The sequence below is a fragment of the Bombina bombina genome, chromosome 4 (genome assembly GCF_027579735.1).
Source record: "Bombina bombina isolate aBomBom1 chromosome 4, aBomBom1.pri, whole genome shotgun sequence".
NCBI classification, from domain to species: domain Eukaryota; kingdom Metazoa; phylum Chordata; class Amphibia; order Anura; family Bombinatoridae; genus Bombina; species Bombina bombina.
The window spans coordinates 247602592-247619761 of NC_069502.1; the positions used below are offsets into that span (position 1 = coordinate 247602592).

Here is a 17170-nt window from a genome sequence, read left to right on the forward strand (position 1 = left end):
TCTATCTATCTATCTATCTGTCTGTCTATCATTTATCTCTAACATCTATCATCTCAATCTCTGTTCTATTTTAGTCACTTCTATTCTAACTCCCTTGAAGACCCCGCCTTTTCTCTGAGCCCGGCATTCAATCAGCACTTTTGTTTCATTATCATTGAGAAGCGGCAGTGTCAGTCGTTGTGATTGGCTCCGCTCTATCAGTGTGTTCAGTGTAGCGCTGGTTGGGTGCCCAGTCTGCACAGTAGCAGCAGCGGGGGAGGCTGCATCTTTTTGGCACATGAGCGCCAGTCAGGGATTATCATTCCGGGAAAACATCAATCACGCTGCACAAGAGGAGCAACACCCAGCACGTGAGGATAAATTGTATAGGCAGCGATAGATAAGAGTATCCTTGAAATTTCATGAGTGTACTGAGCAATTACCTACTCCTGTGTATTGCATCTGTCAGTGCAAGAAATCATCTGGTTTTACAGTACAGGATCCTCTGTTGTAAGGGGACATCCTAGAGTAGAATTGGGGAGGATCGTTGGGTTAAATTCAGAGATCAACAAATAACATATATGCATGGGACCCTCTGGTGTGTATAGCACTACCCCAGAGCAAAGGAATATTTTATACTTTGATAAAGGAAAAGGTCATCGGAAGGCATCGCCAGTAGCCTACAATAGAGGATCTTATGGGAACATATGACATTCAGTACGGGACACTGAAAATACCAACACATCCCTGAATTAAGGATATCTGAGCCACAGCCAATAAGGCATTTTTTATGGAAATCCTCCTCCTTGTGCTTAGTGAGCCCCATCTCCAGATGCTCCAGTGTGAATCCAGTATATAGCCACTGCTCAAGTGTTACTGCATTGTCTGGCAGCCTGGCCCTGTGCTTTGTTCTCTTTGTAGCCTCAGCCCTAATTTCCATGTAGAAGGATCTTTTTCCAGGGCATGTCCAGTTTCAACCATTCTGCATTATATCTATTGAGGGCTTCTATGTGGCCCTGCTGTCAGGTGAATGCACAGTTTCATGCTTCCATCTGCAGAGTGGCTATCTGGGATCTCTGCCCCACACTGTGAGATACCATCACAAGCACAGCCCTGAGACTTCTGGGCACTGCCTGCGGAACCGTGTATGTGGCTTCCCATAACGGTATTTCCTTCTCCTGACTCTTCCATATCTTTTGACATCTCCTCGTACCCTCCTCACTGACAACATGGAACGGCTACACTGGTGCTGGTGGTGGCAACTTGGAATTCTGTGCCTTGTGCCTTGGGCGGCTGGTGACAATGTGGGCAAACCCAAAAGCTGTACAGAGGTGAAGCAGGTGTACAGTGCAAAGGGTTATAGCCTGAGTGGGGTTCCACAGTCAGAAATATCTGGTGAGTTTACTAGTCTGAGCTTTCAGGTAAGCTCTGAGGATAATGATCTTGTCTCATGGGAAACCTCCTATTCTGAATTTGCATATTACATAATATGGGCTTTAATCAGTGCATTTTAATTGTCCCAGTTAATATCAAAATTGTATTTCACTTCAATGTGCCCAAGTTTAACCATTTATTTTCCCAGTTCGAGATTTCAAATCAGTATCATTGTCAGGGAGTTAAAATACTGTAAAAAGTGTCAGTATCTTGTTTTCATAGACTATTTTCTATTAAAATATATCAAATTAGTGGGTTTATGTTACATTTGTTATGTAAATGTCTCAATCCTACATATATGTCCCATGACTTAGTGCTAAATCATTGTCTATAGTATCAATACATCCCAAGCATAGCTCTCAAATCTGGTATTTGCCTACATGCGGTAAACCCAGGTTGGTTCTGTATTCATGAATATCATGAGTGTAGTCTGTCAGGTTTTTGTACATCTCAGCTCTGTATAACACACACAGATATCAGGAGAGCAAGTGTCACACTGTGCTAGTTATAAATCTCATGTTAGTAGCCACTGATTAGTCTTATTTGAATTGTAATACTGATTTTATTTTAGTCAAGTGCTCATTTGTGATGTAAAGCAGACTATGTTAATAGACAATCTTCCTTTGGTAAGATATGCAACACCAGTGGGACACTGTAAAATATTCTATTTGTTCATAATGAGTGACATCCATAGTAAGCAAGCGCTATATGTACCTTAGCAAAGGAAACATTATTTAAACATAGGATTACTGACAAAAAACAGGAATATACTAGATGTACCAAGAAACTGTTGACTAGATTTCCTGTCCTCGGGTTGATAATTTCCTGCATTACATTAGAGGACATCAGTGATTTTCAAAATGTTTCTTGACAGTAATGGGCTTCTATGAGTATCTTGCTGACCGATCTGAGTTTAGGACAGTACTAGCAGTGTAACTTGTAGAAACTGCTTACCTGCAGGCTAGATCTGAGGTAGAATCACTTCCATGCCTTGTTACCCTTCATATACATACATTTTACAGACATACCGGTATACATATATGTGTATGTATAAATATTTACAGAGCCAGGTGGGCTCCATTAAAGGGACACTGAACCCAAATTTTTTCTTTTGTAATTCAGAAAGAGCATGCCATTTTAAGCAACTTTCTAATTTACTCCTATTATCAATTTTTCTTTGTTCTCTTGCTATCATTATTTGAAAAAGAAGGCATCTAAGCTTTTTTTTGGTTTCAGTACTCTGGACAGCACTTTTTTATTGGTGAATGAATTTATCCACCAATCAGCAAGGACAACCCAGGTTGTTCACCAAAAATGGGCCGGCATCTAAACTTACATTCTTGCATTTCAAATAAAGATACCAAGAGAATGAAGAAAATGTTATAATAGGAGTAAATTAGAAAGTTGCTTAAAATTTCATGCTCAATCTGAATCACGAAAGAAACATTTTGGGTACAGTGTCCCTTTAAGCTGTGGGTCAGTAGTCACCAGACCCCCTTGTACATACAATAATTACAGAGCTAATACATAACACTGATACAATTTACCCATTATTGAGACTAAAAATTAAAGGGATAGGAAAGTCAAAATTACACTTGCATAATTCATATAGAGCATTTAAAAAAGACACTTTTAATTTCACTTCTATTTTCAAATCTGCTTTGTTCTCTTGATATCCCTTGTTTGAAAAGAAGATGCACATATCCTGCACTAGCTAGCTACTGATTGGTGCCTGCACACATTTGTCTCTTGTGAATGGCTAGATGTGTTCAGCTAGCCACCAATGTTTCTTCAGCAAAGGATAACAAGATAATGAAGCAAATTTGATAAAAGAAGTAAACTGTAAAGTTGATTAAAATTGTATGTTCTATATAAATCACGAAAGGACATTTTGGGGGTTTCCTGTTCCTTTGAACTTGAATTTTCAAAATGTTTTATATATACATTTTATATCATTATTGTTGAAAATAAATGATGAACTATTTATTTGTTTAAGTTAAATATGTTTTTTAAATAAATCTTAATATTTTCAGGTGGCTTGATGTCTCTTAACAAACTAGAGGCAGACACTATGAACTCAGAGGGATAAACAAGACTGGTGACTTAACACCTTCCCGCCCTTAGGACGTTCCATGCCCTCCTAACGGCACTGGGCTTTAGCACTGTTAGGACGCCATGGAACGTCCTAGCCATTTGGCTGTACTGAAGCCATAACAGCTTCCTAACTGGGATCACAAGCTGGAGGGCGTGCTTAGCGTCATAGCTACTCCCCCCGGACCCAATCCCATCATTGAAATCAAACAATCGCATAAGCGATCGCGTCATTTCAATGTTTACTTATTTGTAGACAAATAAGACCGGGCGGAAAGCGGTTAATGCTAAAATATGCCCAAATAAATCATTAATGAAGCACTAGAAAAAAAACTTCAATTAATATGCCCTTAAAGGGACATAAAACCTCATTTTTTTATTTGATGATTCAGATAGAGTATACAATTTAAAACAACTTTACAATTTACATCTATTATCATTTTTCTTTGTTTTCTTGTTATCCTTTGTTGAAAATCAAGGATGTAAGTTCAGTAAATTTGATTTTTTTTTTAAAGTTGTATTCTCTATCTGAATAATGAAATAAATATTTTTGGTTTCATGTCCCTTTAAGTGAATATAGAGAGCACCGCCACTTAGGACTCTCTATGCAATCACACATTGATGCATTGCTCATATCTGCTGCTCTGTGTACCGTATTGTACTGTTACAGCATAATGATATATTCATGTTATTTCACATGGCAACATATGCAGAATGGGATGTCAGATAAAAATAGCATGGATTTCCAATAACATCAGCAAGTTTCCAGCTTAAAGGGGTATGGGAAAAAAAACCTTTCATGGTTCAAAAAGAGCATGTGATTTTAAAAACCTTCCCACTTTACTTATATAATTGATTTACTTAAAGGGACAGTCTAGTCAAAATTAAACTTAAATGATTTCAATTTGCTTTGCTCTCTTGGTATTCTTTGTGAAAAGCTAAACCTAGGTAGTCTCATATGCTAATTTCTAAGCCGATGACCTGCCTCTTATCTAAGTGCATTTTGACAGTTAGATACTGCTAGTTCATGTGTGTCATATAGATAACATTGTGCTCACTCCCATGGGGTTATTTTAGAGTCAGCACTGATTGGCTAAATGCATGTCTGTCAAAAGAGCTGAGATTAGGGGGCAGTCTACAGAGGCTTAGAAACCAGGTAATCACAGAGGTAAAAAGTGTATTACTATAACAATGTTGGTTATGCAAAACTGGGGAATGGGTAATAAAGGGATTTTTTTTTTTTTAAACAATAAAAATTCTGGAGTAGACTGTCCCTTTAATTCTCATAGAATATTTTGTTGAAAAACATTTACATTCTTAGGTAGGCTCAGAAGCAGCAATGCATTACTGGAAGCTAACTGGTGATTGGTGGTTACACACACATATCTCTTGTCATTGGCTTGCTGGATGTGCTCAGCTAGCTCCTATTAGTGCATTTCTGCTCTGTGCAGGGGTTAAGCACATAATTATATGCTAGAAATGTTTTCTCTTTTGTGTCTTGTTAACCTTATCTAGGAAACCACCCTATCTATGAGATTACCCCCTCTTGCCTTCCTTCATGTTCAGTTAGTGATTAGTCGTTCTTGTCCTTGGTTGAGTTTGTTAGTACATATACATCTGCTAGGTCTTACAGGGCGCTGCATGTTTCTGGGCTTTGTCATATGTATTATTGGGCTTTTATAATGGTGTTGTTAAATAGTGTTGTGTATGTTATAAGGCTTCACTATAGGTGTGACAGGTGTTTGATATAGGTGTCACTGTGTTGTGTATTAGTGTGTTCTGCTACATGTATTATTGACATTTGTCATACAGGTTACTTGGCCATTATGTTTAATAAAGGTGATTACTAAAATGATGAAACATTTTGCCTATTAATCATGTGAGGATGTCAAACAGAACCATAGTCCCTGCTATATGTATGCATTTATTTTACCAAGGGATAATATAGTATCTATTTTGTTCAGTCTTGCCTGGTTTTGTTACCAAGTCATCAAATGGTCCTGGGCACTGTCTTGTGTTTTACTGAGGTTTGTTGTAATTGGTCCAGGGATGCTTTCCTTTGTATGTGTTTCTGAGCTTTATTTTAAGGGGTAGTGGGTAAAAGTTGCTGAAGAGCAGTGACATTTTGTCCCTTTACATGATTCTGTATTTGTTATTGGGCATTTATTAGCATCAGGCACTGGTTTCCTCTACAATGTTGCTGATATTTGCACTTATCATGGTTTGAATTGAAATAATATTAACATAAAATATGTAATGTAAATAGCATGAAATCCCTCCATGAAATCCCTCTATGAATAGGCTTAGAGTGACATATAAAGTGTGGATTGCTAGCCAGAAAGATAAACAGCCAGAGAGACAGACAGTGAAACAGACATATAGATATAATATAGATTACAAACTTATAGAATAGATAGATAAATTATAGATAGATAGATAGATAGATAGATGATAGAATATCTAGATAGATTATATATATATATATATATAGATTGATAGATTACAGACATATAGAATATAAATAGATATATGACAGACAGAGTATCTAGATAGATAGATGATCGATGGATAGATAGATCAGATAGATGATGATAGACAGATGGAGTACATACATATAGAATAGGTAAAAAAAAAATAAAAAAAATATATATATATATATATATATATATATATATATATATATATATATATGATACAGATAGATAGATGGATGATAGATAGCAGACAGAATAGAAATATATATATGTCATACAGATAAATAGATGGATGACACTAGATAGATAGATACCTTTGAGTACCTGGCTGCTATTTACCTTGGTTTCAAATGGTACTGGATTATATATTTTATTGGGGTTGGCAGTATATGCATTCATTTGCTTTGTTTTAATGATACTGGTCTGTGTTATGTTATTGAGTTAGTTTTTTTAGATGGTAGAGCTGCTTTATGTTACTGGTCTTTGTATTTCCGTGTTATCAGTGTTATTGGATGTTGGTATTTAGTTTACCTTCAGTCTGTGCGTCAGGCTTCACTGGTTATTAGTTAGCGAGTCCAAATTATTTTATTATGTCTCACATTATTATTATTATTTATTTGTAAAACCCCACAACATTGTACAGCACTGATTCATGGTAAAAAATACAGATACATAAAACAGACTAAATATAAAAAAAAATACAGGCGGGACCTGCTCCAAAGAGGACATCATTTTATAAATAAACAATACAAATACAGAATTACTTTTTTTTACTATTATTAGGTTTCATCATATAAACAAGTGTAATAGGACATTTTAAGTTACATATATATGCAATAATAAAGTGACTTTTTATTAACTCATGGGTACATTATAAATCAATCACTGTGTTGTTAAATTAAAGAAACTAATTTTATTAATTAAATTGGAAATATTTAAGAAAGTTATTGTAAAAATCTAAATAGCTACATGGAATGGCATAACCTAACTAGTCTGACTATTCAGATCAAAAACCGAATTGCAGGATGTAGCGATACAGTAATTATTGAACTGTCATTCCCCATTAAAGGGACCTTAAACTGCTGAGTACAGTAGAATGGTTCCTACTTATCATGATATTGTTTTTTTCTCCTGTGCTTGCAGCTGTCTTTAGAGTCATTCTCTTTACAAGTATCACTTAGTAATAGGATTGCCAGCTGTCCTCTAAAAAAATACTGTCAATCTCTATTCTCTAGGTGACTGGGCACAATGGCAGGTGTTGGTCACATAATGCCCTCGAAAAGCCCCCACTCTTGATCTAACCATATATATTTTTCACAGATGAGCAGTGATTTTACCCATTGGCTACCTGTAACAAGAGTTTTACCTCTTTGGTTGCCAGTAACACATGGAAACAGTAGCAACCACTCACTTTTATGCACCGTATTTATAAAGAAAGAATTTTTGACAAAATTTAGACAAAACTCAGAAACTCAGGAAAAACTGCACATTTAAGTGCCTAGTAGTTTTGTAAAGGTTTTAATGGACACCCTGCTAAAATACTGGACACCTGGCAACCCTAGTTAGTGAAGCTCTGCGTCTCCACACTGGGTGCCACCATCTTGGAGCTTATATTTGTTATGTACTGTACATTTTAAACTGTGCAAAAAAACCCTGCAAAAATGTAACACTACCGCTCTCTATTATGTGAGCTAAACTGAAGTGAAAGGTACAGCTGTCAAAAAGCCAGTAACATTACAGATCTGTGAAAGTGCACTGCTCCTATAACAGGATGCAACAATACATATGCGACAAGATGGCGGCACCCAGTATTAAATGCAGAGCTTTACTAACTGAATTCTGGGTTAAAATAAGAGAACAGCTTTAAAGACAGCTGTAGGTACAGGATGGAAAACACTAGCAGGGTGAATAGTAAGCCTACTACTGTAGTTGTACCCAGCTGTTTAATGTCCCTTTAAGAGACAAGTATGTGAGAGATACTGCCTTCATCATAGATCTTGTACTAATATTGTTCTATATTATGTATATGTGTATAAAGAGGCCAGGGATCAAGAAATACTGAATATGTATTATGGTGAGTAGAAACAGGGATCTGGCACCCAACAACAGATCACCTGCCTCCTCTAGAAGGGCATTGCCAGTTTCACACTTGCGCTGCTGTCACTGAGGCAGGCTGGTGGGTGGGAGAGATGTCTATGTCTTCCCCATCCCTCACTCACCCTTCCTTAGTGGTGCAGGAGTAACCCACTTGTCAGAGGTACCTGGTTGCCTTCTGTGCGGCAGCAAGGATCAGTTCTGTCTTCTTCTTCCCTGTACAGTTACATGTAAATTGTGCACACAAGACTGAACTAGGAGCTCAAGCTGAATGAACTAAAAAGATCATGGGTCTGATCTGTGGTCTGTTTGTTGTTCTACTGATGGCCGGCCAAGGGGTTAATTACGGGTGATTGCTACAGGTGTTCAAGGGATAAATTACAGGCCTCTGTGTGCTATGGTCACCCATGGGGTTAATTACAGGTCTTTGTTTTTGTGTGTGTATATACTATATAAAGCAAGATAGACAGACATAAATATATTAACATTTATACAAATCGGGGCTCTAAAAATTCAATGGAATCCCAGCTCCTAGAATTTTACTTATGGCTTCCAACATTTTGGACTACTCTGTATACTTTTGCATACACACATATTCTTGCTTTTTCAAATAAAGATACCAAGAGAACGAAGAAAAATTGATAATAGAAGTAAATGAGAAAATTGCTTAAAATTGCATGCTCTACATGAATCAGGAAAGTTTAATTTTGACTAGACTATCCCTTTAAACTTCCATGATTCAGATAGAGCACACAATTTTAAATAATTTTCCCAATGACTTTAATAATCTAATTTGCTTTACTGTCTTGCTATCTTTTATTGAAAAGCATACCTAGGAAGGCTCAGGAGTAGCAATGTACTACAAGGAGGCTAGCTGCTGATTGCTGGCACATATATGCCTCCTGTCATTGGCTCACACAATATGTTCAGCTAACTCCCAGGGGGTCCATCCGATAAAAATCGTCGCCCGCAAAAGCCGGCGACGCCAATATTTGCGCGGATTTGGTATCACATATACGGCGTAACCTAGAAGTTACGCGCGTATATTTCTGCCGTCGCCCGTAGTTTTTTGGGCTATAGGCAGGTATACCAAACCCGCGCAGTTTGGTATCCAATATGCAGCGTAAGGACTTACGTGGCGAAAATGGAGAAAACTTACTCCATTTTCACCTCGCCACAAAAAGCAGCCGTAAGAAGCCTTACGCTGACTATTGGAGCCCCGTAACTCCCTAAACTGGCTGCTAAAATAAACCTAACGCATGCGCAATGTCTATCTCCCTGTCAACCGCGATCTGCTAAAATAAACCTAACACCTAACGCATGCGCAATGTCTATCTACCTGTCAACCGCGATCCCCCCCCGAAATCCCTAATAAAGTTATTAACCCCTAAACCGCCGCCATCTACATAAACTAACCCCCTACTGTGAGCCCCTAAAACCGCCGCCATCTACCTTATCTATCCCCTAATTAGAACCCCTTACACCGCTGTCATCTACCTTATCTATCCCCTAATCTGACCACTTACACCGCCGCCACCTATATAAAAATTATTAACCCCTAATCTAATCCCCCTATACCGCCGCCAGCTATATTAATATTATTAACCCCTAATGTAAGCCACTTACACCGCCGCCATCTCTATTAAAATGATTAACCCCTTATTTAATCTACCTACCCCGCCGCCAGCTATATTATCTATATTAACCCTAAGTATATTATAGTTAATATAGGTATTACATTATATATATTAACTATATTAACCCTAATTATATTAGGGTTAATATAGTTAATATAGTTACTATAGTATTTATATTAACTATATTAACTCTATCTAACCCTAACACCCCTAACTAAATTTATATTAAATTAATCTAATTCATTTATAAACTAAAATATTCCTATTTAAATCTAAATACTTACCTATAAAATAAACCCTAAGATAGCTACAATATAATTAATAATTACATTGTAGCTATGTTAGGGTTAATATTTATTTTACAGGTAAATTGTTAATTATTTTAACTAGGTATAATAGCTATTAAATAGTTATTAACTATTTAATATCTACCTAGTTAAAATAATTACCCAATTACCTGCAAAATAAATCCTAACCTAAGTTACAAATACACCTACACTATCAATAAATTAAATAAACTACAAACATCTATCTAAAAATACAATTAAATTAACTAAACTAAATTACAAAAAATAAAAAAAGATTACAAGATTTTTAAGCTAATTACACCTATTCTAAGCCCCCTAATAAAATAATAAACCCCCAAAATAAAAAAAATTCCCTGCCCTATTCTAAATTAAACAAATTTCAAAGCTCTTTACTTTACCAGCCCTTAAAAGGGCCTTTTGTGGGGCATGCCCCAAAGAATTCAGCTCTTTTGCATACAAATACAATACCCCCCCCCCATTACAACCCACCACCCACATACCCCTATTCTAAAACCACCCAAACCCCCCTTAAAAAAGCCTAACACTACCCCCCTGAAGATCTCCCTACCTTGTCTTCACCACACCGGGCCGAACTCCTGATCCGATCCGGGAGATGTCTTCCTCCAAGCGGCAAAGAAGAATTCTTCCTCCGGCGATGTCTTCCTCCAAGCGGCAAAGAAGAATTCTTCCTCCGGCGACGTCTTCCTCCAAGCGGCAGCAAAGTCTTCATTCTTCCGGCGGCATCTTCAATCTTCTTTCTTCGCTCCGCCGCTGCGGAGCATCCATCCCGGCCGACTACTGAACTTGGAATGAGGTACCTTTAAATGACGTCATCCAAGATGGCGTCCGCCGAATTCCGATTGGCTGATAGGATTCTATCAGCCAATCGGAATTAAGTTAAAAAAATCTGATTGGCTGATTGAATCAGCCAATCAGATTCAAGTTCAATCCGATTGGCTGATCCAATCAGCCAATCAGATTGAGCTCGCATTCTATTGGCTGTTCCGATCAGCCAATAGAATGCGAGCTCAATCTGATTTTCTGATTGGATCAGCCAATCGGATTGAACTTGAATCTGATTGGCTGATTCAATCAGCCAATCAGATTTTTTTAACTTAATTCCGATTGGCTGATAGAATCCTATCAGCCAATCGGAATTCGGCGGACGCCATCTTGGATGACGTCATTTAAAGGTACCTCATTCCAAGTTCAGTAGTCGGCCGGGATGGATGCTCCGCAGCGGCGGAGCGAAGAAAGAAGATTGAAGATGCCGCCGGAAGAATGAAGACTTTGCTGCCGCTTGGAGGAAGACGTCGCCGGAGGAAGAATTCTTCTTTGCCGCTTGGAGGAAGACATCGCCGGAGGAAGAATTCTTCTTTGCCGCTTGGAGGAAGACATCGCCCGGATCGGATCAGGAGTTCGGCCCGGTGTGGTGAAGACAAGGTAGGGAGATCTTCAGGGGGGTAGTGTTAGGCTTTTTTAAGGGGGGTTTGGGTGGTTTTAGAATAGGGGTATGTGGGTGGTGGGTTGTAATGGGGGGGGGTATTGTATTTGTATGCAAAAGAGCTGAATTCTTTGGGGCATGCCCCTCAAAAGGCCCTTTTAAAGGCTGGTAAGGTAAAGAGCTTTGAAATTTGTTTAATTTAGAATAGGGCAGGGAATTTTTTTTATTTTGGGGGTTTATTATTTTATTAGGGGGCTTAGAATAGGTGTAATTAGCTTAAAAATCTTGTAATCTTTTTTTATTTTTTGTAATTTAGTGTTTGTTTTTTTTTGTAATTTAGTTTAGTTAATTTAATTGTATTTTTAGATAGATGTTTGTAGTTTATTTAATTTATTGATAGTGTAGGTGTATTTGTAACTTAGGTTAGGATTTATTTTACAGGTAATTGGGTAATTATTTTAACTAGGTAGATATTAAATAGTTAATAACTATTTAATAGCTATTATACCTAGTTAAAATAATTAACAATTTACCTGTAAAATAAATATAAACCCTAACATAGCTACAATGTAATTATTAATTATATTGTAGCTATCTTAGGGTTTATTTTATAGGTAAGTATTTAGATTTAAATAGGAATATTTTAGTTTATAAATGAATTAGATTAATTTAATATAAATTTAGTTAGGGGTGTTAGGGTTAGATAGAGTTAATATAGTTAATATAAATACTATAGTAACTATATTAACTATATTAACCCTAATATAATTAGGGTTAATATAGTTAATATATATAATGTAATACCTATATTAACTATAATATACTTAGGGTTAACATAGATAATATAGCTGGCGGCGGGGTAGGTAGATTAAATTAGGGGTTAATCATTTTAATAGAGATGGCGGCGGTGTAAGGGGCTTACATTGGGGGTTAATAATTTTAATATAGATGGCGGCGGTGTTAGGGGCTCACTTTAGGGGGTTATAGATATAATATAGCTGGCGGCGGGGTACGGGAGCGGCGGTTTAGGGGTTAATAACTTTATTAGGTTGCGGCGGGGTACGGGAGCGGCGGTTTAGGGGTTAATAGCTTTTTTATTGTTAGGATAGTGAGGGGGGATAGCGGATAGAGGGTTAGACAGTGCGGGCTATGTTAGGGAGGCGTGTTAGAGTTGTCGGGCTATGTTAGGGAGGCGTGTTAGACAGTGCGGGTGTTTTAGACTTTAGTCAGGTTTTATAGGCGCCGGCAGTTTCTAACGTGCCGCAAGTCACTGGCGACGCCAGAAATTTGTACTTACGCAGATTTCTGGACATCGCTGGTTTGTCAGACTTACGGCACGTTAGCATCTGACGGCGACTTATATGGGATAGCTCGAGTTGCGAGCTGAAACTGCGGGCGACGCCGGTTCCCTCGCTTGCGCCGCAAACTGCGATCTATATCGGATCGCGCCCCAGGAGTCAATTGCAACGGATTCCAAGAGAATAAAGCAACATTGCTAACAGAAGTAAATTGGAAAGTTGTTTAAAAATGTATAATCTATCTGAATCATGAAAGAAAAATGTTGTGTTTCATGTCCCTTTAAAGGGACATGAAACCCAAATTTTTTATTTCATGATTTAGAAAAAGCATGTGATTTTAAACAACTTTCTAATGTACTTCTATTATCTAATTAGCTTCATTCTCTTGATATTCTTTGCTGAAAAGCATATCTAGATATGCTCAGTAGCTGCTGATTGGTAGATGCACATAGATGCCTTGTGTGATTGGCTCACACATGTGCATTGCTATTTCTTCAGCAAAGGATATCTAAAGAATGAAGCCAATTAGATAATATAATTCAATTGGAATGTTATTTAAAATTCTATTCTCTACCTGAATCATGAAAGAAAATGTTTGGGTTTAGTGTCCCTTTAAGTTTATTCTCACCTTTTTTTAACCCCAATCCTTGCACCTATTACACACCCCAGTGCCAGTATCTGAGCAAGCAGGGCTGCTGATTGGAGCATCTACCTGCTCTTGAATGACAGGCATATACATGCTATGTACACATTTAACCTTGTCTAGGTTTGCTCCTTTATTTGCACCCAGTGCATATAAAAGGCCTTATTTAACATATTTCTGTTGGAAAGCCTCTTAAACCAATATGTTGTATCTAAACAGCCAGAACATTCTTTCTACCATTATGTACCTTTCAAACCTGTAAGTTATTATAGATGAAAGGAAACTGTTGAAAGCCTCTCTTGTAGTATTTGTACTAAGGAATGTTAGTCCAAAAAAAGGCATCACCACTACATACTGCAATACACTCGTATTTGTGCTTAAACTCTATAAATACTTCTACTTTAGAGTCAAAGTAAGAACTGCAGTTATGCAAATTGTTCAAACGTCTTTTCTTTTTATGTTAAAGGGATACTACACCAAAACAAAATGTATTATTATTCATGATTCAGATAGAGCATGCAATTTTAAGCAACTTTCTAATTTACGCCTATTATCAATTTTTCTTCGTTCTCTTGCTATCTTTATTTGAAAAAAAAGCAGGAATCTAAGTGAAGGATCCGACCAATTTTTGGTTCAGTCCCTGGACAGGGCGTTCTGATTGGTGGCTGCATTTAACCACTAATCAGCAAGCACAACCCAGGTGCTGAGCCAAAAATGGGCAAGCTCATAAGCTTTACATTCCTGCTTTTCAAATAAAGATGGCAAGAGAACGAAGAAAAATTGATACTAGGAGTAAATTAGAAAGTTGTTTAAAATTGCATGCTCTATCTGAATCATTAAAGAAAAAATTATGAGTCCAAAAAGCCTGGAATATTCATCAGTCTAATTTTAAGATTAAAATGACATGAAACCCAAAAGTTTTCTTTAAAGGGACACTGAACCCAATTTTTTTCTTTCATGATTCAGATAGAGCAGGCATGTCCAAAGTCCGGCCCGCGGGCCAATTGCGGCACGAGTACCGGACTGATATGGCCCCACAGATAATTTTACAAATATACATTATACGGCCCCCCAGTAAGTCCCCGACCGCCGCTCAGTTAAGTCCCAGAGCGCCGCTCAGTGAGTCCCCGAGCGCTGCTCAGGACTCCTGAGATCTCTGGTTTGACGTCATCAGCCAGCACAGGAAGAAGGGGAAAGTCCAAATCTCGCGAGATCTCGGACGCATAGGAATCTGGCCAATTTTCATAATAGCACCAAAACGTCTCACAGGAATAAGCAAGGAGATATTTCAAGGTATAAAAAGTTCAATTTATGACATGTCATTCAATGTAAAAACGTAAAAGGCACAGCATACACAGCTTTTTCTTGGGAGAAACGTTGTTATAAATATATTTGAACACATGTATACTTGGTGTTATGTTCCTGTTCACATTTTCTGAACTTAAAAGTTGACAGACAACCTATATTAGTTTGTGTAATGTACTTTACAATGTTCCTGTTATATTATATTAAAGGCAGAGTGATTTAACACCTGTTTAGATTTGTCATCCAAGTCACAAAATGTAAAAGTATGCCGTTTTCAATAAACTTTGCATAAAATAGTTAATTTGTATTTATTTTAAAATGGTTCAAAGAATGTCAGGCAAAATGGTCGGCCCTCGCACATGTTCACTTTATGAAATCTGGCACTCTTCCAAAAAAGTTTGGACACCCCTGAGATAGAGCATGACATTTTTAACAACTTTCCAATGTACTTCTATTATTAATGTTGCTTCATTTTCTTGATATCCTTTATTGAAGGAGCAGCACTACTGGGAGCTAAGCTAGCTCAACACATCGGTAAGCCAATGACAAGAGGCATTTATGTGCAGCCACCAATCAGCAGCTAGCTCCCAGATCTTGAGCCTACCTAGGTATGCTTTTCAACAATGGATACCAAGAGAATGAAGCAAATTAGATAATAAAAGTAAATTGGAAAGTTGTTTAAAATTGTATTATGTATCTTAATCATGAAAGAAAAGTTTTGGGTTTCATGTCCCTTTAAAGTGCCATTAAGCTAAACATTTAATTCTCCTAAAATGTTCAATGATGCATAGTGAAACAAAACTTTTTTTTATTATTATTTATTATTAATTTTGTTTCCCGTTTCATGTCATTTTAATATGACAATTGTGGGTTTTCCACTGCCCCCAAGAAGCTTGTTTTTATCTGTCCCACTTCAAAAAAGATAAGAGAAAGAGCATTCTGCTTTCAAATGGTGTGTCCCTGTACTTCAAAACACCACAACTGTTGCTAGCAAAACTATAGTTTTAAATAAAAAATTTAAACTATTACGATATATAATGTTTGCAGATTTTGCATTACGGGGGTTAATTTCTTAGGCATTTATAACAAAAAATACTTAACATCCTAAATACAGGTGGCCCTCATTTTACAACGGTTCAATTTACACCGTTTCAGAATAACAACCTTTTTTTCCAGTCATGTGACTGCTATTGAAAAAGCATTGAGAAGCAGTGCATTTATTAAAATAGGCAGTAGGTGGAGCTGTCCGCTTGTGTTGCAGCAAAGCCAAGCAAGCTGAAATTAATCAGTTTAACCAGACCTGAGCTATCGAGCAGATTTCAAAGGAACAAGATCTTCCTGTCTATAAATCAGTCCAAATTGGAATTCATAGAAAGAACTGTTTGCAGAAAAATGCAAGTGAAGTCTGTGTTGTGTGATTATTTTATTAGGTTTATAATGCTGTTTAGCAAATGTTGTTGTTTATTTAACTTAGTTTCATTATATATTCTGTGTTGTGTGATTATTTTATTGGGTTTATAATGCTGTTTAGCATTTAAAGTCTTCATTTCAAAGCTTTAAAAATAAATGTATTAGGTGTTACTTATGACAATTTTGAGAGGGGCCTGGAACCTATCTCCCTCACTTCCCATTGACTTACATTAAAAACTTGGTTTCAATTTACAACGGTTTCGATTTACAACCATTCCTTCTGGAACCTAACCCCGGTGTAAACGGAGGGCTACCTGTATTTGAAGATTTTGCCGTAGGTAAACAGGCTGTTCTTATAGACCATTTAAATCTATCTGTATTTTCTTTTTAAAAGTCATCAGAACATAAAGGGAAACAAACACATTGCATTTACAAGACATGTTTTACTATAGAATAATGCATTAGCCAAATGTAAATATTTTTTAAAGCACTTAAAGGGATACTAAACCCAATTTTTTTTCTTTCATGATTCGGATAAAGCATGCAATTTTAAGCAACTTCCTAATTTGCTCATATTATCAATTTATTTTTGTTCTCTTGGTATTTTTATTTTAAAAGCAGGAATGAAAGCTTAGGAGCCGGGCCTATTTTAGGTTCAGCACCTGGGTAGCGCTTGCTGATTGGTGCATTTTCAAATAAAGATACCAAGAGAACGAAGAAAAAAATGAGAATAAGAATAAATTAGAAAGTTGCTTAAAACTGCATGCCCTATTAGTATCATACAATAAAAAATTTGGTTTGCTGCACTTGTTTTTCCATATCCAAACTTACCCCACCATTTTGTTTATTTGGATTAGCCAATCTGTGCTTGTTACTTGAGTATACTTGCCACTGTCATTTTGTTTCAAAACCTGCATTGCTGGGCATTTTGTAATGTGATTACCTCAGCTGAGTACACTTAGGGACATACTGTATATTATGTACTTACATTCGTTGTCATTGGGAAGACCCAATGTCAAATAACATGAAAAGGGGACAGAATAAATAAAGTAT

The 17170-nt window shown here is 37.0% G+C and overlaps 1 protein-coding gene across 1 annotated transcript in view; it reads left to right on the forward strand.

Annotated features, from left to right (window-relative positions):
• The first annotated feature begins 228 nt into the window (after window positions 1-228).
• The window catches only part of GPC1 (glypican 1), a 169176-nt gene continuing 152234 nt past the window's right edge, over window positions 229-17170 (forward strand). The window contains exon 1 of the mRNA XM_053709863.1: window positions 229-1374. Coding sequence (XP_053565838.1) covers window positions 1209-1374 — 166 coding nt within the window. The 5' untranslated portion in view covers window positions 229-1208. The remainder of the gene's footprint in view (window positions 1375-17170) is intronic.